Raw genomic sequence first — 26,715 nt, 5'->3', positions numbered from 1 at the left:
ACTGGGGAGTTGAAGCCATTCACATTCAAGGTGACTATCGATAAGTAATGACTTGGCCCTACCATTTTTCCATAAATATTCCTATTTTTTTACCTTGGATTTTTTTCGTACTTTTACTAGGAGATTTTCTGCCTTTCTTTCATAGCAATGAACATGTTTCTGTGTTTCTGTTTTATCCTTAAGCATCTTTTATAAGGCTGGATGAATGGTGACAAATTCTTTCAATTTCTGTTTGTTATGGAAGGTCTTTAATTTCACCTTCATTCATAAATGAGAGTTTTGCAGAGTATAGTATTCTGGATCGACTGTTTTTTTTTTCTCTTAAGACTTGGAATATATCTCGTCATTCTCTCCTAGCCTTCAGGGTTTCTGATGGGAAGTCAGCTGCGAGTCTGATTGGAGATCCTCTGAAAGTAATCTGGCATATCTCTCATGCACATTTTCAAATCCTTTCTTTATGTTTTACTGTGGAAAGTTTAACTACAATGTGTCATGGTGAAAATTTTTTCTGGTCATGTCTATTAGGAGTCCTATGTGCTTCCTATACTTGGATATTCCTTTCTTCTCCAAATTAGAGACATTTCCTATAATTATTTCACTAAAAAGGCCTTCTAATCCATTCTCTCTTTCCATGCCTTCAGGAACTCCTAGGACCCATATGTTGGGTCATTTGATAGTATATAAAGAACTATTTTCATACACCTCTTTTTCACATTTTTCTTTCCATTTAGTGTTAGACAGTATGAATTGCTTGAAAGAATCATAAACATAATCTTTATTTTTGCTTACCTTATCTATTCATTCTGTATTTTGGATAGTGCATTTGGCCAATGCTATAATTCTTTGTAATTTGGTGGTGGTGTCTCTGAGAACTCCTTCTCTGTGCATTGCTAGAAATGCTTATAATCTGACTTTCTAGCCTTCAAATTTGTGGGCCTCCCTTTGGGGACTGAACTTGATAGTGCTGTAGGTTGTAATATGGTTATATCGTATTACAACTTTTGTTAGAAAGTTAAAAGTGGAAAACTTTGCTACATAGAGTTTTTGGGAACAGTAAGAGTAACAGTATAGTTAATCTTGAATAGATCATCTTGAGTCTGTCAAATATATGGAGAAAGTAGGGTCTGTCTTGGAACTTCTTTCCAGAAGCCACTTTTAAAACAAAAAGAGAATTTGTAGTTTGTAAAAACGCAATGAATGAATTCAGACAAATATCCCTTAGGCATCAGAAAACAACAAAGAATAAATTAAAAGTTAAGTCATGATACAAAGGACACAGGCAGTAAAAATTCTCACAATATCACTTGAAAAATAGATCATGAAACAACCCAGATGTTTTGCTTTACTCAGTTGTTATGATTCTTTGATGATGGTTTACATAAAACTTAATATCACAAAGATAAATGAGACTCAGACTATGAGTACAGTAAGCAAAGGAATGTTGCTATGATTTGGATTCCTTTAAAGGAATGGATTCTTACTTTTCTGATAAATTTGAAACAGAAGTAAATATAAAATTATATGGTTTTGAAATGTACAGCATAATGATTTAACATACATATGCATTGTGAAATGAATGCCACAATCATACATATCAGCTCACATAGTTACCCTTTTTGTGTGTGTGTGAGCATGCTTCAGATATATTCTTTTAGCAAATTTCAAGAATACAAGATAGTATATTTGAAATATTTACAAGCAGAATGTCAGAGAGAGAGGGAAAGACAGAAAGATCTTATATTTGGTGGGTCACTCCCCATATGGGCACAACAGCCAGGTCTTGACCAGACAGAAGCCAGGAGCCATCTGGTCTCACAGGTGGGTGGCAGAGGCCCAAGTGCTAGAGTGATCTTCCACTGCCTTCCCATGATGCCCATGATGCAAGTGGAGGCTTAACCTGCTGCACTACAACTCAGATCCCAAAATACTATTATTAACTATGGTCACCATACATTAGACCCTCAAAACTTACCCACCCCTTTGACTTAGAGTTTGTAACCTTTGCCATCTCCTCACTTCTACCACTTAGCCAGGCAACCACCATTCTATTCTGTTTTTATGATTTCACCTTTGTTATTTTTGTTTTTTTTTTTTCAGATTCCACATGTAAGTGATCCTATGCTATTTTATCTTTCTAGATTCAACGTATTTCCTTTACTATAATGCCTTCCAAGTTCATCCATACTGTTAAATGAAGACTTGCTTCCTTTCTATTGCTCAGTAACCTCCAATTGTACTTGTATACACAGATTTATACCGCATTTTTTATTCATGTATGTTCATGAATGGTTGGGTTCATTCTAGGTCTTGGCTATTGTGAATAATGCTACAATGATCATGGGAGTGCAGCTATCTTGAAAGACAGATTTCATTTTCCTTGGACATATATTCAGTAGTGGAAATCCTGGATCATATGCTAGTTTCATTTTTTCATTTTTTGAGGAATTTCCCTAGTGCCATGATGACTACCAATTTACATTCCTATCAACAGCATTGAAAGGATTCCCTTTTCTCCACATCGTCACTCACATTTCTATGTTTCATCTTTTTGATGATTATTATTTCCATTGGTGTGAGATAGTATCTCACTGTGGTTTTAATTTGAATTTGCCTAGTTACTAGTGATGTTGAACACTTATTTGTATTTGTTGGCCATATGGATGTCTTCTTTTGAGAAATGTCTATTTAAAATCTTTTGGACACTTTGTAATGGGTTGTTTACTTCCTGTTGAGTTGTTTGAGACAATTAGCTGAGTGATTTTTTTCTGACCTCAATCATTTTCTCTTCATTTGTTTCTGATATGTATACATTCATGAAGACTTAAACTTTTCATTATTTTGTTTTTATTTGTAGTTTTAATTTTTTCAATCTGATGGATCAATATTTACAAGTTTTTTGGTTTTGTTCCTTGTAAATATTTTAAAGTTTGTTTTTTAAGCCTTCAGATATTGTGGTCATAGTATTTTTATCTATTATGATAATTTTTCTTTTAATTGGAATATTTAGTAAATTTATTTTATATATTTTCTACTATGATTATATTTATGATTGCCATTTCTCTATCTGCTTTTTATTTGCTCCATGTAGTTTTCTTATTATTTCTTACTTTTTCTTTTGTGTTAATGAAATATGTTTTAATTGTTTTTAAATTATATTTTATTTATTTGAAAGGTTAGAGAGACAGAGAGAGAGAGACAGAGAGAAAGCTTATTTATTCCCCCTAAATGCTCACAATAACCAGGTCTGCACCAGGCCAGAGCCAGGAGCCTAGAACTCTATCCAGGTATCTGACATTAGTGATAGGGACTCATCTACTTAAGCTGTCTTCTGCTGCCTCCCAGAGTATAAATCAGCTGGAAGCTTGTATCACGAGTGGAGTCAGAACTGGAACCAAGGCACTCTAGCATGGAATTCAGACATCCCAAATAGTTTCTTGACTGCTATGCCAGATGCCCACTCTGAAATATTTTTTAATAATTCCATTTTATCTTCCCTTTTAACTTCTGTGACTTTTTCAAGAAATGTTCTTTGTTACATCTTAGCAATTACTTGAAAAGACTGCCATTTTCTGCTTTACTTTAGTGCCATTTCTGCACTACTTTGAAAAATGCCCTTAAGGTGAATGTTGGGATGAATGTAAGGTTCTGTTCTTATGTTCTTCTCTCCATGTTATAGCCCATGGTGATTGCCTTTCAATTTTCATAAACTTATATAGTTATTTTATACTATACATCTATTAGCATCTAAAATGTTTGTTTTATAATTTTTTTCTTTTTTGATGGTTCTTATTTGGTACATAGTCTTATGTACTTGCTTTTCTTTGATCGTGTGGGGTTTATTGATTCTGAAAAAAATATTTTTACTAATAAATTGAATAAATAGACATGCCTTTTCTATTTCTTCTGGATATGAATATTTGCTTTTCCAAGGTACCTGAGTTCACTGATGTGTGTGGTTCACCGATTGAGGTTCTTAGGGACTAACTAGGCAATACAATTTTAAATTACAGGTTGACATGAGAGTTCTTATACTTCTGCCTCAGCTTTCTATGCTTACTATAAATTTTGGGACCCAAGTTTATCATGGAAAGTTTTTCCTTTTTAAGGATACAAACTTTGTCACGTCCTGAGCTTTGATTTTTGTTTTTCTCATCTTATGAAGCTATCAAAATGAAAATTTGAATTCTCTGGGATTGGCTAATAACCTTAAGGACAAAGTAGATTTAGTACTTCCTTTATATTTTAGAGTTTTTGTTTTTCTGTTCTGTTTTTCCTGCTAATATCTTTCTGACTTGCCATATATTTAATGTTGTGTTTGACAAATGCTGTGTTTGACAAATGTGTATTTGAGTGGTTGTGTATGTGTGTACATATGTATGTGTGTGTGTTGTTAATCAATTACAGTGTCTTGTTAGGAAGGAAGATGATGGACCAAATAACTTAGAAATCTAATCACAGCTTCAACATTAATGGAAAGTTTGTTTAATTTAATGTAAATTTTTTAATTTAATAAATATACGTATGTGTTTAATTAATATATTTGTTTTAATATTAAAATTAATTGTAAATTTCCTTGAAATAATTTCCTTCATTAAATATCAAAGATTATGTTTTCTCTTATTGAACTAAGTATAAAATGCTTTTTTAAAACTCCTCAGAGTCGTTTGGATGTGTATTTTTCACAGAACCCTGCAGGAACATCTGTTCAAAACATGGTCCACTGGAGTCAGGTATATCTGTTAAAGTACATTACAATACAATTTAATTTACACTACTCATGGTTCACCTCATCATTCTCTGGATGATGTAATTGCCATAGAATAGTAAATTTGGGAGGATAAACTGAAATTATTGTTTATTTGCATAATTCTCTATAGTTTAGAAAATGTATTAATGTCATAATCTATTCAAACCTCTAACACTAAGCAATGATTAGAGAAATATAAATATCTGTTTCACAAAAGAGGATATGTTAGAATAGGGTTCACATAATCCATGCTCTCCACTTGGCTTGCCCAAAGTTTCTAAGCTTTTCCTTTAAAAAAAAATACTAGGACACAGTTTTCCTGATGCCTAGTTGAAACCCTTGAGAGAAAAGCAAAAGATTAAGAAATGTCTCTAGGCTATACACTTTCTTTGTTAAATTGTTCATTCCTGGAGAACCATATTAATGTTTGTATTTCTAAGGCCAACAATTGTTGGCATATTGTAGATACTCAACTAATATTTGTTCAATGAATGATATTGATAAAAAGAAAAATTTAGTGTGAAAGTTATCTTAATGTTGAAAGCCTGGATAACAGAGTAGAAAGAGCACTTTGCTTAAATCAAAAGACCAAATAATAAATTCTTTCTTTGAACCTTATTGGAATTGTGGCGTTGAACAGCTCACTTAACCTTTCTGAATCAGTTTCCTCAATTTTTAAATGGAATTAATAATAATTCTCCTACATAACTAACAAAAATATTTGAGAATTAAACAGTGTGATGTTTATGAATGTTCTTTGAAGTTAATAAACCCTAGATAAATTTGAAGTATTGTTGGATAAAGCTTTCTCATTTATAAAGTGTTTAAATTTGTAAAGTGATTATTTTGTTACATATTATTAAAATCTTTATCATAGCTTATCTTTAGGTTTAGTTTATCTCTGGTGATGGCAAATCCAGGAAAATTGGAGCAGCCTTTGTATTTATTCATCAATTGTGGCAATATTTATTCAGTACCTTCCTTGTGTTCTGCACTGGTTTATCCTTATGAGATATACTGTGAACAAGAGAAAGACCCTGTATTCTCTATGCTTACATCCTACTAGTAGATATACAAAGGATAAATAATAAACATAGCAATAAATAAATTATTAAAAATTCCATAAGGCAAAGAAGCTCTGTGAAAATGGAGTGAGGATAAAGTATAAAAAAGGGATTAAGAAGGCTGAGAAGTATAGGTTTTTTTTTTTAAGATTTATTTGTTTATTTGAAAGGCACAGTTACAGAGAGGCAGAGGCAGGGAGGGAGGGAAGGAGGAAAGGAGGGAGGGAGAGAGGGGGCCGGGAGAGAGAGAGAGAGAGAGGGAAGGAGGGGGAGAGAGAGAGAGAAAGGGGGTATTCCATCTGCTGATTCACTCACCAAATGGCCAAAATGGCTGGAGCTGGGCCAATCCAAAGCCAGAAGCTTGAAGCTTCTTCTAGATCTCCACATGGGAGCTTCTTCCGGGTCTCCCAAGCACATTAGCAGGGAGCTGGATCAGAAGTGGAGCAGCCTGGACTTGAACAAGTGCCCATATGGAATGCTGGCACTGCAGGTGCTGGCTTTACCTGCTATACCACAGTGCCAGCCCCAAGATTGTTATTTTTTGAATACATGGGTTTGTTTAGACCTTGGGGAGATGGTGATATTTGAGAAAAGGTCTGAAGGAGGTAGGTGCTAAGGAACTTAGCAGTGTGTACTTTTGCTTCCTCAATCCATTCAGGCTGCTCGAACAGAATACCATACTTTGCTAGCATACAGTTTTTTTCTTACAGTTCTGTACACTGTAAATCATACAGAATCATACAAAATCAAGGCCCCAGGATATTCAATGTCTGGTGAGAGCCTATGTTTTGATTCAGCAGTGGCAACTGTTAGATGTGCCCTCACATGATGAAAGGAACAAGAGTTTCCTTGGATCTATTTTAAAAGGTCACAAAGCCTATTTATAAGTGCTACACTCTCTTATCTCATTACCTCTTAAAAGACCCTACCTTCTAACACCATTACCTTTGGGTTAAGATTTCAGCATTTGTGTTTCAGGGAAATACAAACATTTAGACCACAGTGTTGGGAGTGAGCAGTCCAAACAGAATAGCGAAGCGAAAACCTTATACAGGAGACTTCTTATGTTAAAATAAGTTTATGAATTTAGGTTTTTTTGCTTTAAAATTTAACAGTTTTTAACATTTTGTTGCATACATTCACATCAGATGAATTATGTTTTCCTGAAAAGGAGATATGAACATCACAAAGTGAAAGATTCATGATAATCATCATGTGGGAAAGGAGGGTATATGGTCATACACATAGTATGATCCAGTAAATAATACTTATAACTGTGGTTCAAATATAGGACATCCACATTTTATACCCTCTATATATTAACTTCTACAAATAAGCTGTGATATTTTTCTTTCTGAGTTTGGCGTATTTAACATAGCATAATGATCTCCAGTTTCATCCAATTTGTTTTGAAAGTCAGGTTCATTCTTTTTTTATGTCTGAATAATCTTCCATCCTGTTATATATGCCACATTTTCTTTATCCTGATGGACATCTAGGTTGATACCATATGTGTGCTATAGTGAACTGAGTTGCTATAAACATGGAATGCAGGTAATTTTTTCATATGCTGATTTTACTACTTCTGAAATATATTCCCGGGAGTAGGATAATTGCATTTTATGAATTATCATCTATAATTTTTGAAGGAATCTCCATACTGTTTTACATAATGCTTGTTTTAATTTGCATTCACATCAACAATGTATTAGGGAACACTTTTCTCCATATCCTCGCAAGCATTTGTTATTTTTTGATTTTGGGATAGTAATCATTATAACTTAAGTGAGGTGATAATGTTATTGTGGTTTATATTTGAATTTCTTTAAAAATGGGTATTTTTTTCATGTGTCTGTTGGCCACTTGTCTTTCATCGTTTGGAAAAATGTTTGTTTATGTCTTTTTTCCATTTCTTAACTGGATTGTTTGTTTTGTTGTTGTTGAGTTTCTTCAGCTCCTTGTATATTCTGGATATTAATCCTTTATTGGATGCATAGTTTGCAAATATTTTCTCCCATTCTGTTTATTGTCACTTCACTTTGTTAATTGTTTCCATTGTTGTACACAAGCTTTGTAGCTTAATGTAATCACATTTTCTGTGTGTGTTTTTTTTTTTTTTTTTTTTTGCTTTTAGGGTCTTACCCAAGAAGTCTTCACCTAGACCCATGTCTTACTGCATTTTCCCTATGTTTTCCTCTAGTAATTTTATGATTTTAGGTCTTAAGTTTAGGTTCTTGATCCATTTTGAGTTGATTTTTTTTGTATAGGGTATAAGATAGGAGGCTTATTTCAAACTTCTGCATGTGGAAATACAATATCATCTATTGAAGAGCCTGTCTTTTTCTCCAGGGAATGAATTTAGCTCATTTGTTGAAAACTAGCTAGTTATAGACACATAGGTTAATTTCTGGGGTTTCTATTATTCAGGGGATTTTCTTAGAGACACCAAAGTAAATGTTGCTGATGTAGGTAAGAGAGAAATGAGTGGGGCTGGCCTTGTAGGGCAGCAGGTTACGCCTCCACATTCAATGCAGGTATCTCATATGAGCACCACTTTGATTCCTGGCTGCTCAACTTCTGATCCAGCTCCATGCTAATATGCCTGGGAGAGCAGTGGAAGATGACCCAAGAACTTGGGCGCCTGCCATCCATGCCTGAGACTTGAATGGAGTTCCAGGCTCCTGACTGGGCTTGGTCCTGCCGTAGCCATGCAGCTGTTTTGAGAGTGAACCAGTAGATGGAAGTTTCTCTCTCTCTCTCTCTCTCTCTCTCTCTCTCTCTCTCCCTCCCTCCCTCCCCATCACAACACCCTGTGTGCTTCTCCTCCCTCTCCTCTCCCTGTCACTCCTTCATATCAAAATTTTAAAAAAAGGGAATTTGGTTGGAAAATGGAGCAAAGGAAGCAGAAAAAAAATAATGAAAGGCATCAATGGTCCATTATTAGAACTTTGGTATTCAATCTGACTGAAGTGAGTATACACTGCAAGTTTTTGATCAGGGAAGTAACATTATATGATTTGTACTTTTAATGGAACACTTTGCCTGCTGTATTGAATAGAATGTAGTGGGACAAGGTGGAAACAGTGATTTAGGAAATTATCGCAGTAATTCAAACAATAAATAATTGTGACATAGACTGTTCTGTTAGCGTTAGAGGTGGTAACAGTGCTGGTTCTGAATGTGCATGTGTATATCCTGAATATGGAAACAACAAAATTCAGTGATGGATTCTATGCAAGATGAGAGAGAGAAGAGGAGTTTTAGATGATACTAAAGTTATTTATCTAAGCAATGAAAAGATGAAATTCCATTAAAGAACATAGGGAAATTTGATAATTTTGGAGGACAGATAAAATGTTCTGTTTTGGAGATGTTATGTTTTAGACATCTAAGAGATGAATTTAAGTAACATTTTTGTCTGAAATTAGAGCCTATAATTTAGTACAGACTTACAAAAGAAGGTAAATATTTTGAATATTAAGTAACACATAAAACCAAGAGACTAGGGGAGTATACAAATCGAGTGAGGATAGATAGATAGGAGAGGATGAGCAAAAAGTTAATGCTAAGGCATGAAAAATTAGGAGGTCAAGTAGCAGAAGCTAAATTGACCAAGTTAACTGAAAGGGAGCATTAAGTGAAAAATGAAGATCAAGAAATTAAGGTATTCTAGAAGCTAAGTGAAGAAAAGCTCTCAAGAATGAGGGAATGAACAATTGTGTCAAGTCATTGATAGATTCCTTAGCATTAGTCAAAATTTTAAAATTTAATTTTTTATTAGTATAAAGAAAATATACTTCAAGTATTTCATATATGCAATTCTAAGAAAATGTCCATATTTCCCTCTCTTTTTCTCATCCCCCCTCAATCCTCGTATTTCCTTCCTTTATTTTTTCTTTAATGTTTACAAAAATATAATTTCAATCTACTCCATAATCACAGGCTTAATGCACTGTTAACCATAATATTCAACAAGTAAAAAGTAGAAAGACCACAGTTCCACAGGAGTATAAACAAGGACTAAAGACAACAATCAGTGTCAAGGTTTTGATAGAAGTGTGTCAGTAACTATGTTTAATAATTGGTTCTCTTTGTGAGAGAAAAAGTTATCTTTGGAGAGAAAAAGCACTTGCCTGTTTCTGTCGTAGTAATTGCTTATTTCTGTGATGGAAATTTTTCTACCATCGTTGATTTTAACCTACTAATGTAATGCCTTTTTATTCAGAGCTGGGGAGACATCTCTAAATAATTGGCTAGAAGCATATCTTCAGATGGAGATATAAGACAAACTAGAATGAATTTAGGTGATGATAGATGCACAGTGTTGTAAACAAATGTCATTGAATTGTAGACTTTAAATGGTTAAATGGTAAATTGTATGTGTATTTTACTATAATTGAAAGACTACTGTGAGAGGAATTGGAGATGGTGGGGACTTTCCTGTGGAATTTTGCTACAAAGAGAATAAAGATGTTGTTCAAGAGTTCTGGCAAGACACAGGGAGTTTGATATTATTTATATATGTCTATATCCATCTATCTGTCACTGACCTATCTCTCAAAGAAAGCAGTAGAATCATGACCTATAGAGAGGAGAAATTTTATGAAACAATAGAAAAATGCATAGAGTGATAGGATAGATAGAATCCAGTAAACAAGAAAAAAAAGCATTTAGTTAACAGATAGAAAAGAATATTACTAATAAGCAAATTCATGTAATCTAAATCTCTAACGTAAGATCTTTTATGATTTCTTCAGCCTTTTTGTTGAAATAGGAAACAAGTTTCAATACAAACAGTAGGAATAGGAGAAAAGAGAATGCTGTAGAGAAAAGGAACTATGAAGTAATTGCCTAGAAGAGTGGGAGAAGAAATTGATGAGGGAATTGTGACATGATTGTAGGGCAAAAGTAATGTCCCACAAGAGATTTGCAACAGTAAATTTAACGTGAATTACGTTTGCATAGTTTTGAGTTTTTCCCCTGTTTTTTTTAGTCTCATTACTGTAGGCATGTAGTTTGTAGAGAATTGGATGTTTCTAGAGTGTTTTTGGAAACAAGTTGGACAATATAATAGAAGTGGAAAAGTGTTAAATAAATTTAAGTGAATACTTTTAATGACTGTGAGATTTTTATCTGGGTAAGCAGAAGATAAAGGACATTGAGGGAATAAGGTATAATAAAAAGATGGGAGGATGTATGGATTCAAGATCTTAGAGTTGCAGGATTTTTTGTTTGGTATACTAGAGAACATTTGCAGATAATGTTAAAAATAGATTAAGAAAAATAGGATTTTGAAAGGATCATAGTAATCCAAAGGTTTATTATAGTATGAACGTTTGATTCAGGTTGGAGGAGAAGATCAATGAAGAGGAACTCAAGGAACTTAGAAGCAAGCAGGAACTAAACGGGAGTTTAAGAGATGACAGCAACAGCAAAGTGTAGTGGGAGATGTAATTGAAGGACGTGAGAAATTCAGAGTTGGATAACTTCTTGGGGAGGAGGAAGTGAGAGTTTTCTGGAAGCAGGTATAATGAAAAAAAGACTAACCCAACTCTCAAAGATACCCGGTAGATAGGAGAAAAATGGTAGTGCCACTTGAAAGAGGTAGAGGGGATTTGCAACCATATTTTCAATTAGAGTAAGAAATTAAAATGTCATCAAAGGAAGAGTTTTAAGATATATGGCTGATAATCAAATTCCAGACAGTAGAGAGTTTTACGAGTTGAGTAGAGTTGAAAACGTTGAGGATAGGGACTGCGTGACACCTTAATAAAGCTTGGAATACCGAAGATGGCCGACCTGAGAATTTGACCTTGTGATGAAAACATAATTGGGGGGTTGGGAGGAAAAAAATCAGGTTAGATTTAATAAATTCAAAGTAGATAGTAGTGATAAGGCTGGGGTTTTAAGGGTTGAAGCAACAGATCACTTCTTGGCCTCTTGAGCCCTGTTGTTGAGACAGGGTTCTTTAGGGACATGTTATCTTAGTCCCAGTGCAAGACATTTGCTCTTGACCTCTGCTGATGAAAAGGGATTTTTGTAAGAAGTCTGATGTTACCCCAAACGCAGGGTCCCCTTAGGGTTGTAAAATATCTTGGGAATATCGGGTTTTATATGAGAATGATAGAATCATATTCTTGAGATTCCCCAGCTGTCTCTCATGCCATTCCATGCCCCGATATTTCTTTCTTTTTTTAAGATTTATTTATTTATTTGAAAGAGTTACACAGAGAGAGAAGGAAAGACAGAGAAAGAGACATCCTCCATCCACTGGTTCAGTCCCTAGTTGCCCACAATGGCTGGAGCTGCGCCGATCCGAAGCCAGGAGCCAGGAACTTCTTCCTGGTCTCCCACGCAGGTGCAGGGGCCAAGCACTTGGGCCATCTTCCACTGTTCCCAGGCCACAGCAGAGAATTGGATAAGATGTGGAGCTGCCAGTTCTCGAACAGGCACCCATATGGAATGCTGGCCCTGCAGGCGGTGGCTTTACCCAGTATGCCACAGCGCTGGGCCCTATCCTATTTCTTATCCTATCCAAAAGAAAACAGGAACAAAGAAGCTCCCTTTCATAAATACTAGCAGAGAGCAATAGGTGTAATGTACATGTGACATGCATTAGCTTCCACTATAATGAACAAAGTAATATGATCCTATTTTTATTTTCCTTTCAGCTTTTATATTCTACGAACTTGAAAGCCTTTGACTGGGGAAGCCCTGATCTGAACTTGGTTCATTTTAATCAGGTACATAATTGTGGATAAGCCTTCTTTACCAGTTCAGATGATCTTACTGTAGATCCCAAGATCATCTCTAAATCCCTAGGGTACAATAACACAGTTAGAAGGACCAACAGATGAATATCATTCTGTTTTGGTTCTATAGTATCACATTCAACCAAAGTAGCTTTTCTATGTTTTCACATATTTTAACAACAAATACCCTAGATAAGCCTAAAGATGTTGACAAGCAATAGAAGAATTTATGATCCCTCAAGAGGAAAAGTATTGTCTTTGTGATACTCATGGTTATATACTTGATTAAATATGAAATAAAAAGCATAATGTATTTTTGACCCTAAAAGTAGTTTATTTGGGAAGATTAGACAAAGGCATATATAATTAGTAAAAACTTGGAAATTAATAAGAATGTGACAAAACTGTGCTCAACTCTGTCTGACTTCAAAGTTTATGCTTTTCCACAGTTTTCTGCCTCAGCTCATCTTCATTCCAGATGTGGTTTGCTCATATATAATTCTGAAGTAAAATTTGAAGATCAATTTCAATGAGATCAGAGTTGAGAATGACTGCCAATATGTATAATTTTTGATAAACATACTGATAATACTATAGTCACAGAAAATTTGATTAAACTAATTTCAGGATTTAAAACTAATATTTGAATTACTTCCATGAAATATTTGAGTACTTGAAATTAGAACAAATTGCCTACTTTTGATTTATGTATGATTTATTCCTAACCAACTAGTAATACCAATTCTTTCATATTCATTGCTTTCATGACTCCATTAAGTTGAATTCACTATATCCAACTTATGTTAAAACAATGTTTTAATTAATCATTTACAAAATTAATAAATGTAAACTTCTAAGGTATCATTTCCTGTGAAAACTTTTTTCCCTGCTTTATTTCTAGACAACTTCTCCATCCTACGATGTGACAAATATGGAAGTGCCAACTGCCACGTGGAACGGTGAACGTGACTTGTTGGCTGATCCAGAAGATGTTGAAACTTTACGTTCAGAAATTAAAAACCACTTTTACCATAAAACTATTTCTTACTATAATCATATAGACTTTTTGTTTGGGATGGATGCCTATGATCAAGTTTACCGTGAAATCATTGATATTATCCAAGTCAACCTATAATGGACTGTGGTACTTTGAGTTTGAGGATCTATATCACTCCTATTAAAATTCAGTTACTTTTTTTAGTATGTATTTTTTCACTTATTTAAATATAGTTCGTAATTTTTTTTTGCTATTTTCTCATTGCCCATTGGCCCTTCAGCCATTAAAGCAGTGGCATTTATCATCTCAGGGATATTGATGGATTATAAATCATTACAACTAAGTCTTCTGAGTTTCTTCTAAATACAGCATTTAAACAACTAATATGAGAAACAATAATCATAAATGTTTCCCATTGCAAAAAAGGACTTTTTAAGATCAATTTTTATTTCAAAACAATGTGAGCTTCATTAAATCATTACAGAAAGACTTTAGAGGAATACTTGATGATAGGAAAGTTCATTTTCTTCAACACTGAAGAGATAAAATATTTTCTGAGCTATGTAAAGGAGTTTGGGGAGAAGAGAAAGAGCATGAATGTGAATATAATACTAGGGCCTTGTGATCACTTTAGGCCAAATTTCAGAAGATAGGGTATCATTGAAATTACACAGAGATCATGCTTCACTTCCTAGAGGGTACAGCCTATAGAAACTAAAGTTGCCTTTCAAGCCTAGTGTGTGATTAGAGTAGCAATGGTTGAGGTATATTCGCAGATAAATAGACCTGAAGGTAGCTTTGCCAGGTATGCAATGTAGGTTAGTGCATGAAAAATCCAGGAGCTTCCTATACACCAGAGAACTGTGGATATTTTTAAGATAGTACTGGAAGATTGGAAGAGACCCAAAATTTGGGATGAAAGGATATTGTTGATCAATGCAACCTATGTTATAAGAAACTCAAACATAGCAAAAATAATATAAAATTTTAAAATGAAAATAGAGCTAAATAGCTGTTTCTCAAAGGAAGACACATGAATGAACAACAGGTAAATTAAAATATGCTCAGTATCACTAATCTCAGTAAAATGCAAATCAAAACAACAATAAGATATCATCTCACTTCAGTAAGTAACTATTTTCAAAAAGACAAGATAAGTTTTGGTAAGGATGTGGAGAAAAGAGACCCCTTGCACAGTGTTGATAAGAATATAAATTAATACAGCTATTGTGGAAAACTGTATAGAGGTCCCTTAAAACCCTAAAAATAGAACTACCATATGATTCAACATCCCACTACTGGATGTATATTTCAACATCTAGCTGCTTTTTTTTTTTTTTTTTTTTTTTTTTTGACAGGCAGAGGGGACAGTGAGAGACACAGACAGAGAGAAAGGTCTTCCTTTGCCGTTGGTTCACCCTCCAATGGCCGCCGTGGCCAGCGCGCTGCAGCCAGTGCACCGCGCTGATCCGATTGCAGGAGCCAGGTACTTCTCCTGGTCTCCCATGGGGTGCAGGGCCCAAGTACTTGGGCCATCCTCCACTGCACTTCCCTGGCCACAGCAGAGAGCTGGCCTGGCAGAAGGGCAACCGGGACAGAATCCGGCGCCCTGACCGGGACTAGAACCTGGTGTGCTGGCGCTGCAAGGCGGAGGATTAGCCTAGTGAGCCGCGGCGCTGGCTTCAACATCTAGCTTTCTCTCTCTCTCTCTCTCTCTCTCTATATATATATATATATATATATATATGTATATACACACACACACACACACACACATCCATCTCCAAAGGAAAAGAAATCCATCTGTCAAAAAGAGATATCTGTATTCATATATTTATTGCAGTACTGTTCACAATAACCAAGAAATGGGAACAACTTAAATGTCTATTTCATATCCACCTGTGGGGAGCAACTCGGACTAGACTGTTACTCGAATTAAGACTTATTCTATGCATCTGCTCTCCCACAATATGGCGCTGGGGAGAGGAGTAAACAGCTTCTACGCAGCTGCCTCTCACCAACTTGAGTGATGACCTGCAGGAGCTGATTCTGCTCCTGATTGGAGGAGAGCAGCATACTCGGCGTGTGGGTAGCAGAGTTGGGATTGGTGGAAGAGGACTATAAAGGAGGAGAGAGACAACATGCACCAGAAACATCTAAAGGGAACACCTGTGCAGCCCCCGAGAGAGCCGGCCGGCGGTGTGCCGCTCCCCCGCGGAAGTGGGGAAAGTGGCAGGGGGAACCGCCCTTCCACGGAGGTGGAAGGGACGGTAGCCAACCCGGGAAGAACCAGCAGCAAACCCGGGGAGGGCCGAGTAGACAAAAGAACAGCGCAGGGTCCTGTGTCGTTCCTCCACGAAGAGGGGGAGCGACATCCACCCATGAATGGATAAAGAAAATGTGGTACATATGCACAATGGTATATTGGTAGACCATTAAAAATGTAATTTTGTCATTTGCAGCAATGTGGAAAGAACTGGAGGTCATTATGTTAAGTGAAATAAGCCAAGCACAAAAATACAAACATAATGCAATCTCTTTTCAGATGTGGAACCTAAAAATAAATATTCTCATAGGAACTAAAAATATAATGGGAGTTACTAGAACCTGGGAAGAGAAGTGTGGTGAGAGAAATGGGGAAAGTTTGATTGACTTTTCAGGCTATAGCTAGATAGCAGAAAGAAAATTCTTGGGTTCTATATGACAGGGACAACAATGGATAATTTGCTGTACATTTCTCTCTTTTTTTTATTTGACAGAGTTACAGACAGTGAGAGAGAGAGAAAGAGAGAAAGGTCTTCCCTCCGTTGATTGACTCCCCAATGGCCACCACGGCCGGTGCTGCACCGATCCAAATCCAGGAGCCAGGTGCTTCTTCCTGGTCTCCCATGCGGGTGCAGGCACCCAAGCACTTGGGCCATCCTCCACTGCCCTCCCGGGCCACAGCAGAGAGCTGGACTGGAAAAGGAGCAAATGGGACTAGAACCAGGTGCCCACATGGGATGCCGGTGCTGCAGGCGGAGGATTAACCAAGTGAGCTATGGCGCTGGCCCCTGTACATTTCTCTTTAAAAAAAAAAAAAAAAAAAAAAAACTAGAAGATTGGATTTGGGATGTTTTCACTATGAAGAATTGTTAAAAGCTTTTAAGGATATTTGTCCTGATTGTGTTTTTTTGTTTTTGTTTGTTTGTTTGTTTGTTTTTTGACAGGCAGAGTGGACAGTGAGAGACACAGAGAGAAAGGTCTTCCTTTGCCGTTGGTTCACCCTCCAATGGCCGCCGTGGCCGGTGCGCTGCGGCCAACGCACCACACTTATCTGAAGGCACCAGCCAGGTACTTCTCCTGGTCTCACACGGGGTGCAGGGCTCAAGCACTTGGGCCATCCTCCACTGCACTCCCGGGCCACAGCAGAGAGCTGGCCTGGAAGAGGGGCAACCGGGACAGAATCCGGCGCCCTGACCGGGACTAGAACCCAGTGTGCCTGCGCCACAAGGCAGAGGATTAGCCTACTGAGCCGCGGGCGCCAGCCTTTGATTGTGTTTTACACAGTGTATACATCAATGAAACATCACACAGTACCCCATAAATATGAACATTTTTATAAATCTGTTAAGTTTTTAACAAAATTAAGAACTTCTAATTATCAAGACAATTAAAAGCCAAGCATATAAAATAGAAGATAATAGCTGTAACTCAAGTAAAATAAATGAACTTTATAATACGTAAATAATTTCTACAAATTTGTATAGGAAAGAGTCAACTCAGCCACTTGGGTAGCTCAACTCTGCACAATTCTGAGAATATTTCTAGAACTGGTCCTTAGCATTTACTAGTTAATGAGCTCTGAGTCCTTGGAATATTCTGCTTGATAAGAATAGGCCTCAGAATTGGACAATGTAGACCACTTTAATCAGATAGTTTATGCAAACAATGTGATTTATAGTAAACACCTGTTTTCCTCTGGGGACTATAGTCTGAGTAGCTGAGGTCAGTCAGCTAAGCGTACCTCTATGAATCACCTTCATAAACCCCTGGACACCAATCTTGGTGTACTTCCCATGCTGAAAATGCTTTGCACATGTTTTTACACACCATTTCTGGGAGAATGGAGCACATCTAAATGAAACTTCAATGGGAATGTCTACCTGGAAGTTGCTTGATTCAAGAGACAAACAATATAAAGTTCTGGGAAAACAATCAACAAGAGAAAAGAATAATACAAATAAATTTATCCACAATAGGAAATGGAACAGAGATTTGAAAGAAATTTAAAGTTGTGTCATTTCTGCCTCTTTGTGAATTTAATTTTGTATTAGCAGATATTATCCATATCTGTATTACTTGAAATTATAAATGTCTTAGTTTAAATGAATATTCTTGCTTCCCATAACTTTAATTTGGATTGTTTTTAATATTGTTGACACTATTTTCTGTTTTTTTTTTTCCTAAGTATTTTCTTGGGCTTTGACTTTTAGTTTGTCACTTGCTGTGGTTTGAATGCCCGTCGCGAAAAGTCACAGAGAAATTGAATCCCTCTTGAGATATTAAGAGGGAGACACAAGTGCAACCACGTGAGACCTTTAAGAGGTAATTAGGTCATGACAGCTGTGACTTATGAATGGATAATCCATTCATAGATTTGTGGGTTGATGGGTATCCTTAGGATGGGTCTGTTATAAAACCAAGTTTGGCTCTACCTCTTTTTTTTTTTTTTTAAGATTTATGTATTTATTTGAAAGGCAGAATTACAGAGAGGCAGAGGCAGAGAATCAGTAGCTTTGTTGAAGTATAATTCATATACAAAAAAATACATGTAGTTAATGTATGCAATTTGATGTTTAGATATATACATACACCTGGCATCTAGTGCTTTCTATTCTGTATGTGAATTTTGCAACTTTCTGGGAAAAAATGGGGGGAGAAAGAAGACAAGGGTGAAAGTGGAACTGGTTATTTTAGCATTGAGTGGTAGAAATCTTTCAGTGTGCCAAAACAAAAGGCCTTTCTGTTTCTATCTTTCTTTATTATCTGCTATCCAATCTTGAACAATCTATGGCTTGTACTTTTTTATGAGAAATCTGCATACTATGGTGTCTTAGAACTTGGGATCTAAAGCAAATGCAATCTAAATTTAGTCTACCAATTATGAACTACAATTATGGGCACATTGCCATTTTCCTCAACTCTATACAGTGCCTTTTGAAGCTTGTTAGTTATGTAAGCATTAGGGATGTTTATGTTCTCTTGATGAACTTACTCTACTTTATCAATGTTAAAATTCTTTGCTCTAAAATCTACTATGTTTAGGGTTAATATAGCATTTAATATGTTATTAATATAGCAGTTAATGTTATTTTTGATTAACATTAATTAGCATGATATAACTCATCCATTCTTACACTTAATCATTTATATATAAAGTGGATTTATATTAGAAAGTGTAGAGTTGGACATTTAAAAAACCTAATTTAACCATATCTTTCAATTTTTGTGTTTAGATCGCTTAAATTCAATATCATTGTTACTATGATTAAATTTAAAATTTGCATTTGTTTGATTTATTCTTTGTTCCCATTTTTCTGCCTTGTTTTGGATTGAGTCTATTTCATAATTTAATCTACTTTATGGATTATTAGGAATATTTTTATAAATAAATATTATAAGTAAATATAAATAAAAATTTAGTTTGCTTTTTTTTTTTTTTTTTTTTTGACAGGCAGGGTTAGACAGTGAGAGTAAGAGAGACAGAGAGAAAGGTCTTCCTTTTCCATTGGTTCACCCCCCCACACACAAATGGATGGGTCTGTTTGATGGGAATTACTAACAAATGGCCACTGTGGCTGGCTGCGCTGATCTGAAGCCAGGAGCCAGGTGCTTCCTCCTGCTCTCCCATGCAGGTGCAGGGCCCAAGCACTTGGGCCCTCCTCCACTGCCTTCCCAGGCTACAGCAGAGAGCTGGACTGGAAGAGAAGCAACCGGGACAGAATCTGGCGCCCCGAGCAGGACTGGAACCCGGGGTGCCGGCGCTGTAGGCGTAGGATTAGCCTCGTGAGCTGTGGCACCAGCCCATCACTAAAAATTAATTTTTACATTTCTAGAATGGCATGCAAATGAAATAATTATCATGTGTGATTATCTGCTTTACTTTTTTGTTCACTTTCATTCTTTTCTTTCTCTCCACAAATTTCATATCTTGTTTTTCAGCTTCTATATCTGAAGTAGGATTCTCATCCCTAAGAGACTATCATGTTTAATGAAATAAGCCATTCCCAAAAAGGCACATATCATATGGTTTCCTTGATTTGTGGTAATTAATATGCACAGGACAAAAAATGTTATGTATACCAGCAAGATTGACATTTTAAAATTTGATTATTTTTATAACCCTTGCTATACCATTGAGGAACAGTGTTTTTTCTACTTACTACTTGTTGAGTTCTTTATTTAGTGGAGGGTTAAGATTGTGATTGTAGAGAAAATTGAAGTTTTGTCATTATAAAAATTAAAGGGAAAATAAGGAAGGAGAGTTGGAGGGTGGGAATGAGAGAGGGAGGGAAGTATGTTGGGAATAAGGGAGGGGGGAGGTAGGGTTTGATGGGAATTACTATACTCCTAAAACTGTATTATGAAATACATGAAATCTATTTTCTTTTTATAAATAAAATTTTAAAAGATGTTTATTCAAGTTGAACTGATATAAAACATTTCTGCACATGCTATTTTATTGGGCAACTTTCTTTATATTATGTGTAGAATATTATCACAGTGAACTGAATGGTTTTACTATTTAGTAATATGGTACAATTTAGTTTCATATCTCCTATTTCTTCTCTTTCTTGCTTTCTATTGTACTAAACAAAATTTTTATTATCTAAGATTTATCTTTGAAATATGTCATTTCCAGGCCATGTTTGATGAAAAAAACATTATTACCAAATACATACTTCAATACTGTTCATCGAAATGTGTGTATGATACTTGATTCAGTTTGTAACAATTTATATACATTGGTGACTGGATATAATCCAAAAAATTTAAATGAGGTATGTGTAATTATTATTAAAGTCTTTTTTTCTTTAGTGATGTGTGTTGGTAATGCTATATTGTTCTTTATAGGTAAATATTAAAATGTAGGGATAATTTATTTATCTAACATCTTACCTAAGACTTTTGAAGAATACCTTAACCTGCTTAATATGGAGAAAGTGCATTATAAACTAGATGTATTTTGAATATAATTTCTAAAGTTTACTATTTCTGAGATGAAGTAATCAATTTGTGGAAAATTCAAATATACCTTTACATTATATATAAATGTATATCTTATTAGTAAATGAATTTTTAAATCTTTGTCCTTCACCTGCCTTCTTTAACAAATCTATTATCATTCATTTAATTACTGTTCATTCAGTGTAAGACTTCTTACTCAGAAAATAAAATTTCTATCAAAAATCGTCATATAAAACACAAAGGTATTTAGATTCTTCTAGCTATCATCAAAATTCAGCTTCCTTCTAATCTAATAGAAGGCGATTTTAATCCTAGAATAACATAGTTACACTCTTTTGAAGGATTCCTGTTCTTGGAAAGGAACTAATTATTACCAATTTTGTGTGCTATTTTTCTTTCCCCTAGAGTTGTCTTGATGTTGATATAACACAGAATCCAGCAGGAACATCAGTTCAAAATCTACTACACCATAATCAGGTATAACTTTTCAAATTCTATCACTCAGTATTTATTGAGCTTCTGAAATATATATTAAAAAAATGGGTTTGCACTGCGGCATAGTAAAAAAAACTGATTTTGGAAACATAAAGTAAGTTGCTTTAGCACGTAAATTTCAACCAAACAACTTACTTATTTAGAGTTACCAAGTTTAGCAAATACAGACACAAGGCCTCAGTACATTTGAATTTATGGTAAGTAATCTTTTTTTAGCAGAAATACATTGTTTATTATTTTCCAAAATTTTGACATCCTGTATTTTATCAGGCAACCCACCTTTATCTCATAGTTAAGGGAGCTATTCTTATTTTTTACCAAAGAAAATGAAACATTTCATAAACCACTTATAATGTTTCTGTCATTTATTTGCACAGTATCATTAACATTTCCCCCTTCTTTTTCCCCCCTTTCTTCCTGCTCCCTCTCTCCATGTTTCCCTTCCTTTTCCTTTTTCTCTTTTGATACTTCCATACTTTTTAAAACTCAAAGATTATCCATTTTATTTTAAGGACAATGGAAAGTGTCTCTTTAATGGATGAACAGAAAGGAACTTCTCCAAGGCCAAGAACAGATGCTAGCCTGTGGAGGAAAAAAAAATTGTGATAAAGACAGACTTCTTCAATTATTTTATCCTCAACAATGACAACTTTCTTTTCTCTTCAAAGTAGAAAACTAGTATATATCTATTTTATGCCAAATTAGCATCCATTGCATCAATTTTGGCAATCTTCAGCAACTGATAATAGAAGGGAATTCTTGGAGCCCTTGCAGTACAAGTGGAATTTATGATAAATTTTGCCTCTTTTCTTATCCAGAAGAATCTCCTGTGTGGCAGCCCAGGCATTGAGGCTAAAATGTCCCCATCCTACTAATGCCCTTTGCCATGTTGCAAACGGAAACCTATGTACTGGGTTACACGCAAGTTAGGAATTTTTTTACTCAGTGCCAAGACATATGTCATTTGGATACTAGATATTCTATTTCATATGTCCTCATTATCATGAAATTTTTTATTCCATTGACCCACAATCAACTAAGCAACACGTACAACATCCTAAAAACAGATGCCTCATATTATTATCTTGTCTGCACAAATCTTTTTAAGGCAGTTCCACTGCCACATAAGCATCACTTATTTTTCTAAGTACAATAGTTTTCTTGACTGTATTTTTATTTTTATCTTTTAAAGTCAGAATTATTTCGCTAAATCATTTCCATTAATTCAAAGTATGAGTACGAATAAAATATTTCATTTATTGTGTGAGTGCTTCCCAGGTCTTGGATATTTTTATATTTCTGAGAAGAGGAGAACAAGAAGAGTAAATACAATTCCTGTTTGCAATAAGACAGTCCTGATATATTTATGCAGGAAGAAGCTAGATTTGTGGTAACAAGAGTGTGATGTCTAGAGAAGGAACTGTAAAAATACCTGCCCTACTTTTGGTCAAGAAAGACAAATAAGGTTTTGTGAGTCTTCTTGCCTGGATTTCGAAAGTCTGTGTTCATTCATCCCAGCACAGGACACATGTAAACTATCTACATTGACCAGGAACAGTTTTGAAGAAACCACTTATATTGGTCAGCGCCGCGGCTCACTAGGCTAATCCTCTGCCTGCGGCCCCGGCACCCCGGGTTCTAGTCCCAGTTGGACGCCGGATTCTGTCCCGGTTGATCCTCTTCCAGTCCAGCTCTCTGCTGTGGCCCGGAGAAGGCAGTGGAGGATGCCCCAGGTGCTTGGGTGCCTGCACCCGCATGGGAGACCAGGGGGAAGCACCTGGCTCCTGGCTTCGGATCGGCGCAGCATGCCTGCCGTAGTGACCATTTGGAGGGTGAACCAACGGAAAAGGAAGACCTTTCTCTCTGTCTCTCTCTCTCTCTCACTGCCTAACTCTGTCAAAAACAAAACAAAACAAACAAAAAACACACACACACACAAAAAGAAACCACTTATATTAGTATCATCCACTATGGGAAAAAATGGAGAAAAATTTTAGTATTACTTGTTTGTTATGAAAATGCTTTTCTTAAACTCCACAACAATAAAACAACAATCCAGTTAAGAAATGGGTAAAGGACTTAAACACACATTTTTCAAAAGAGGAAATCCAAATGGCCAACAGACACATAAAAAAATGCTCGGGATTTCTAGCAATCCGAGAAATTCAAATCAAAACCACAATGAGGTATCACCTCACCCCAGTTAGAATGGCTTCCATACAGAAATCAGCAAACAATAAATGCTGGCAGGGCCGGTGCCGCGGCTCACTAGGCTAATCCTCCGCCTTGTGGTGCCAGCACACCCGGTTCTAGTCCCTGGCCGGATTCTGTCCCAGTTGCCCCTCTTCCAGGTCAGCTCTCTGCTGTGGCCAGGGATTGCAGTGGAGGATGGCCCAAGTACCTGGGCCCTGCACCCCATGGGAGACCAGGATCCACTAGCTCAACAGAGCCATAAGCAAAGTGGAAGTTCTCTCCTTCCTTCAGAGATAAGTACAACCTTCTTTGGTGGCCCATTCTTTCTTCTGGGGTTTCACCCTGGGTAAGGGGTCCTTTGTGTATGACATCTTTTGCCAGAGTGTCTTGGCTTTCCATGCCTGATATGCCCCTCTTGGGCTTTCCAGCCTGACCATTGTACCTTCATGGCTGATTCTGAGGTTAGATTGCTACTTAAAGCAATTGTCAGCCAGCGCCGCAGCTCACTAGGCTAATCCTCCGCCTTGCAGTGCCAGCACACCGGGTTCTAGTCCCAGTCGGGGCGCCGGATTCTGTCCCGGTTGCCCCTCTTCCAGGCCAGCTCTCTGCTGTGGCCAGGGAGTGCAGTGGAGGATGGCCCAAGTACTTGGGCCCTGCACCCTATGGGAGACCAGGAAAAGCACCTGGCTCCTGGCTCCTGCCATCGGGTCAGCGCGGTACGCCAGCCGCAGCGCACCGGCCGCGGCGGCCATTGGAGGGTGAACCAACGGCAAAGGAAGACCTTTCTCTCTGTCTGTGTCTCTCACTGTCCACTCTGCCTGTCAAAAAAAAAAAAAAATTGTCATCATGTCAAGAGCCTTGGGCAATTACTGATGTCATACATAAGAGTGTTCTTTGTTAAATAAACAAGAGTTACTGTGCACTAACTTCCTATGTAGGACCTCTGTCCTCAAAGAGTTGTACCATGAAACTTAATAGTAAAACTTGTTTTCAAGAATTAATTCCTTTTAGTATATTAAAAGAAGGATATTATGTGTCTCATAAATTATAGTTATGTCTAAGAGATCACAAAAGAAGTAACATCTTTGGGTTCTTCTTTTTTTTTAAAGATTTTATTTATTTTATTTGAGAGGTAGAGTTACAGACAGTGAGAGGGAGAGAGAGAGAGGAAAGTCTTCCATCTGCTGGTTCACTCCTCAATTGGCCTCAGCAATCAGAGCTGCGCTGATCCAAAACCAGGAGCCAGGAGCCAGGAGCTTCTTCCTTGTCTCCCACGTGGGTGCAGGGGCACAAGGCCTTGGGCCACCTTCTACTGCTTTCCCAAGCCATAGCAGAGAGCTAAGGACTGGAAATGGAGCAGCCGGGACTAGAACCAGTGCCCATATGGGATGCTGGTGCCGCAGGCAGAGGATTAACCTACTACACCATGGCACTGGCCCCCCTTGGGTTCTTCTTTAAAGACAATTAAGTTTCTAAAAGGAAAAAAGGGGAAGGAAGGAAGGGGAAGGGGGGGGGGAGTGAAATCACCTTTGAGAAGCAATAACAAGATCAGCCTTTGTGTAGATAGTTGAGGAACACTACTCAGTATTTTTTTAGAACTCCATTTGTTCTTTTGTTCTTCTTTCTTTTTATTTCTTTTTCTTGGATAAAACAGAGCAGGAAGGGGAGGAGGTAGAAAGGGTGGGAGGGCAGGCACGGTGCAAAGAATTACTAGAAATGTAATGCATTTATGAGACACAAATTAAAAATAAAAAATATTAAAAAAAAGAAAATGCTCTTGTTAGGGTCAGTAGTTCTGCAGATAAGTTTACCAATAGATAATCAATTTAATATAAAGTGTCAAAAACTGATAAGACATTTAAAGACATTTATTTATTCCCAGGATTACATTAATTTTTTTAAAAGATTTTATTTATTTATTTGAGAGGTACAGTTACAGAGAGAGTCAGAGGCAAAGAGAGAGAGAAGTCTTCCACCCTCTGGTTCACTCCCCAGATGGTCTCAATGGCCGAAGCTGAGCTGATCAGAAGTCAGGAGCCAGGAGCTTCTTCCAGGCCTCCCATGCAAGTGCAAGGGCCCAAGCACTTGGGCCATCTTCTGCTGCTTTCCCAGGCCATGGCAGAGAGCTGGATTGGAAGAAGGGCAGCTGGAATTAGAACTGGCACCCATATGGGATTCTGGTGCCACAGGCGGAAGCTAAGCCCACTACGCCACAGTACCGGCCCCGTCCATTCATTTTTAATTCATAGTAATGTAAAAGAATTTGAGTCACTAAAAAATGATGCCATAGGATTGAGTCATTTCATATGTTTTGAACTCCAAAGAATTATATGAGATTATCAAAACCCTTTGATTTATCAATCCCAATGTGTTATCCAGTAAGGTAGCCACTGGCCACTTAATGTAGTTATTTGAATTAAATTAGAATGAGCTGAATCAAATTTTCAGTTTCTTGGTCTCAGTAACCACTTTCAAATTGCTTCATAGCCATTTGAGGCTAACCCTTTGGAAAGCACAAATATACAAAATTACCTCACTGCAGATGATTCTATTGAGCAACTCTGGATAAGGGAGAGAGAAAAATAAGGGGACTGCAAACATTAGAGAATTATCAGGTTTAGAATATTCTGCAAAACCCACATACAGGAAGCAGAAAGGATAACAGGTGGTTTGTAATAAGAGTTATAAAGGAATGAAAAATATTACTGGCAAAATTCAAGCTGTTTATCATTGCCTTCATCTAAGATTTTCAAAACTTTTCCAAATTGATTAAGAGAGCCTTAATTTTAACAGAATCTCATAAGAATTATAAAAATACTCTTATAGAAGTCATACTGTTTGATACATGTTAATACTGGTGTGAAATTTCCTCTGCTGCATTTATGTACTTAAAATACAGTCCTGAAGACACAACAACAATGTAGGACTTCTAATAATTAAAGAGACCTCCCTGCAATTCTCAAATGAGAATTCTTTCTACATGTATAAATTCTTATCCAATGAAACTTCACAGAAGAATCCACTTATGTGAATTCACCAAAGCAGGGATGTTTGATAATGGAGAAAATTTGTAGAACAGTTTTATTAACTGTAAAATATCAAGTAGGAATACAGTGGTATTTTTATAGAGATCATAGAGATGGAAACTATTATATAAACCTGAATTTTGAGAAACAATAGAGAAAAAGAATTTTTTAAAATTCTAATCAAAAGAAATAGTTAAATTAATTTCTTGGC

General features: G+C 36.4%; 2 protein-coding genes across 11 annotated transcripts in view; both read left to right on the top strand.

Annotated features, from left to right (window-relative positions):
• The window catches only part of LIPJ (lipase family member J), a 41,830-nt gene extending 28,064 nt beyond the window's left edge, over positions 1-13,766 (top strand). For 5 of the 9 annotated variants that reach the window (XM_002718495.5, XM_051823346.2, XM_051823344.2 and 2 more), the window contains 3 exons: positions 4,659-4,730; positions 12,483-12,554; positions 13,465-13,766. In XM_002718495.5, coding sequence (XP_002718541.3) covers positions 4,659-4,730; positions 12,483-12,554; positions 13,465-13,698 — 378 coding nt within the window. In that variant the 3' untranslated portion in view covers positions 13,699-13,766. The remainder of the gene's footprint in view (positions 1-4,658; positions 4,731-12,482; positions 12,555-13,464) is intronic. The other 4 variants (XM_051823347.2, XM_051823329.2, XM_017348794.3 and 1 more) reach the window with 2 other exon arrangements.
• Positions 13,767-13,900: 134 nt separating this feature from the next.
• Positions 13,901-26,715, top strand: part of LIPF (lipase F, gastric type) — a 59,573-nt gene continuing 46,758 nt past the window's right edge. For both annotated transcript variants that reach the window (XM_070057645.1, XM_070057644.1), the window contains exons 1-4: positions 13,901-16,593; positions 16,770-18,147; positions 20,465-20,603; positions 21,196-21,267. The gene's annotated coding sequence lies outside the window, so the exon portion shown is untranslated. The remainder of the gene's footprint in view (positions 16,594-16,769; positions 18,148-20,464; positions 20,604-21,195; positions 21,268-26,715) is intronic.

This window comes from Oryctolagus cuniculus, chromosome 15 (assembly GCF_964237555.1).
Source record: "Oryctolagus cuniculus chromosome 15, mOryCun1.1, whole genome shotgun sequence".
NCBI classification, from domain to species: domain Eukaryota; kingdom Metazoa; phylum Chordata; class Mammalia; order Lagomorpha; family Leporidae; genus Oryctolagus; species Oryctolagus cuniculus.
The sequence above is the reverse complement of the archived record's forward strand: the minus strand, read 5'-3'. Positions and strand labels throughout refer to the sequence as shown.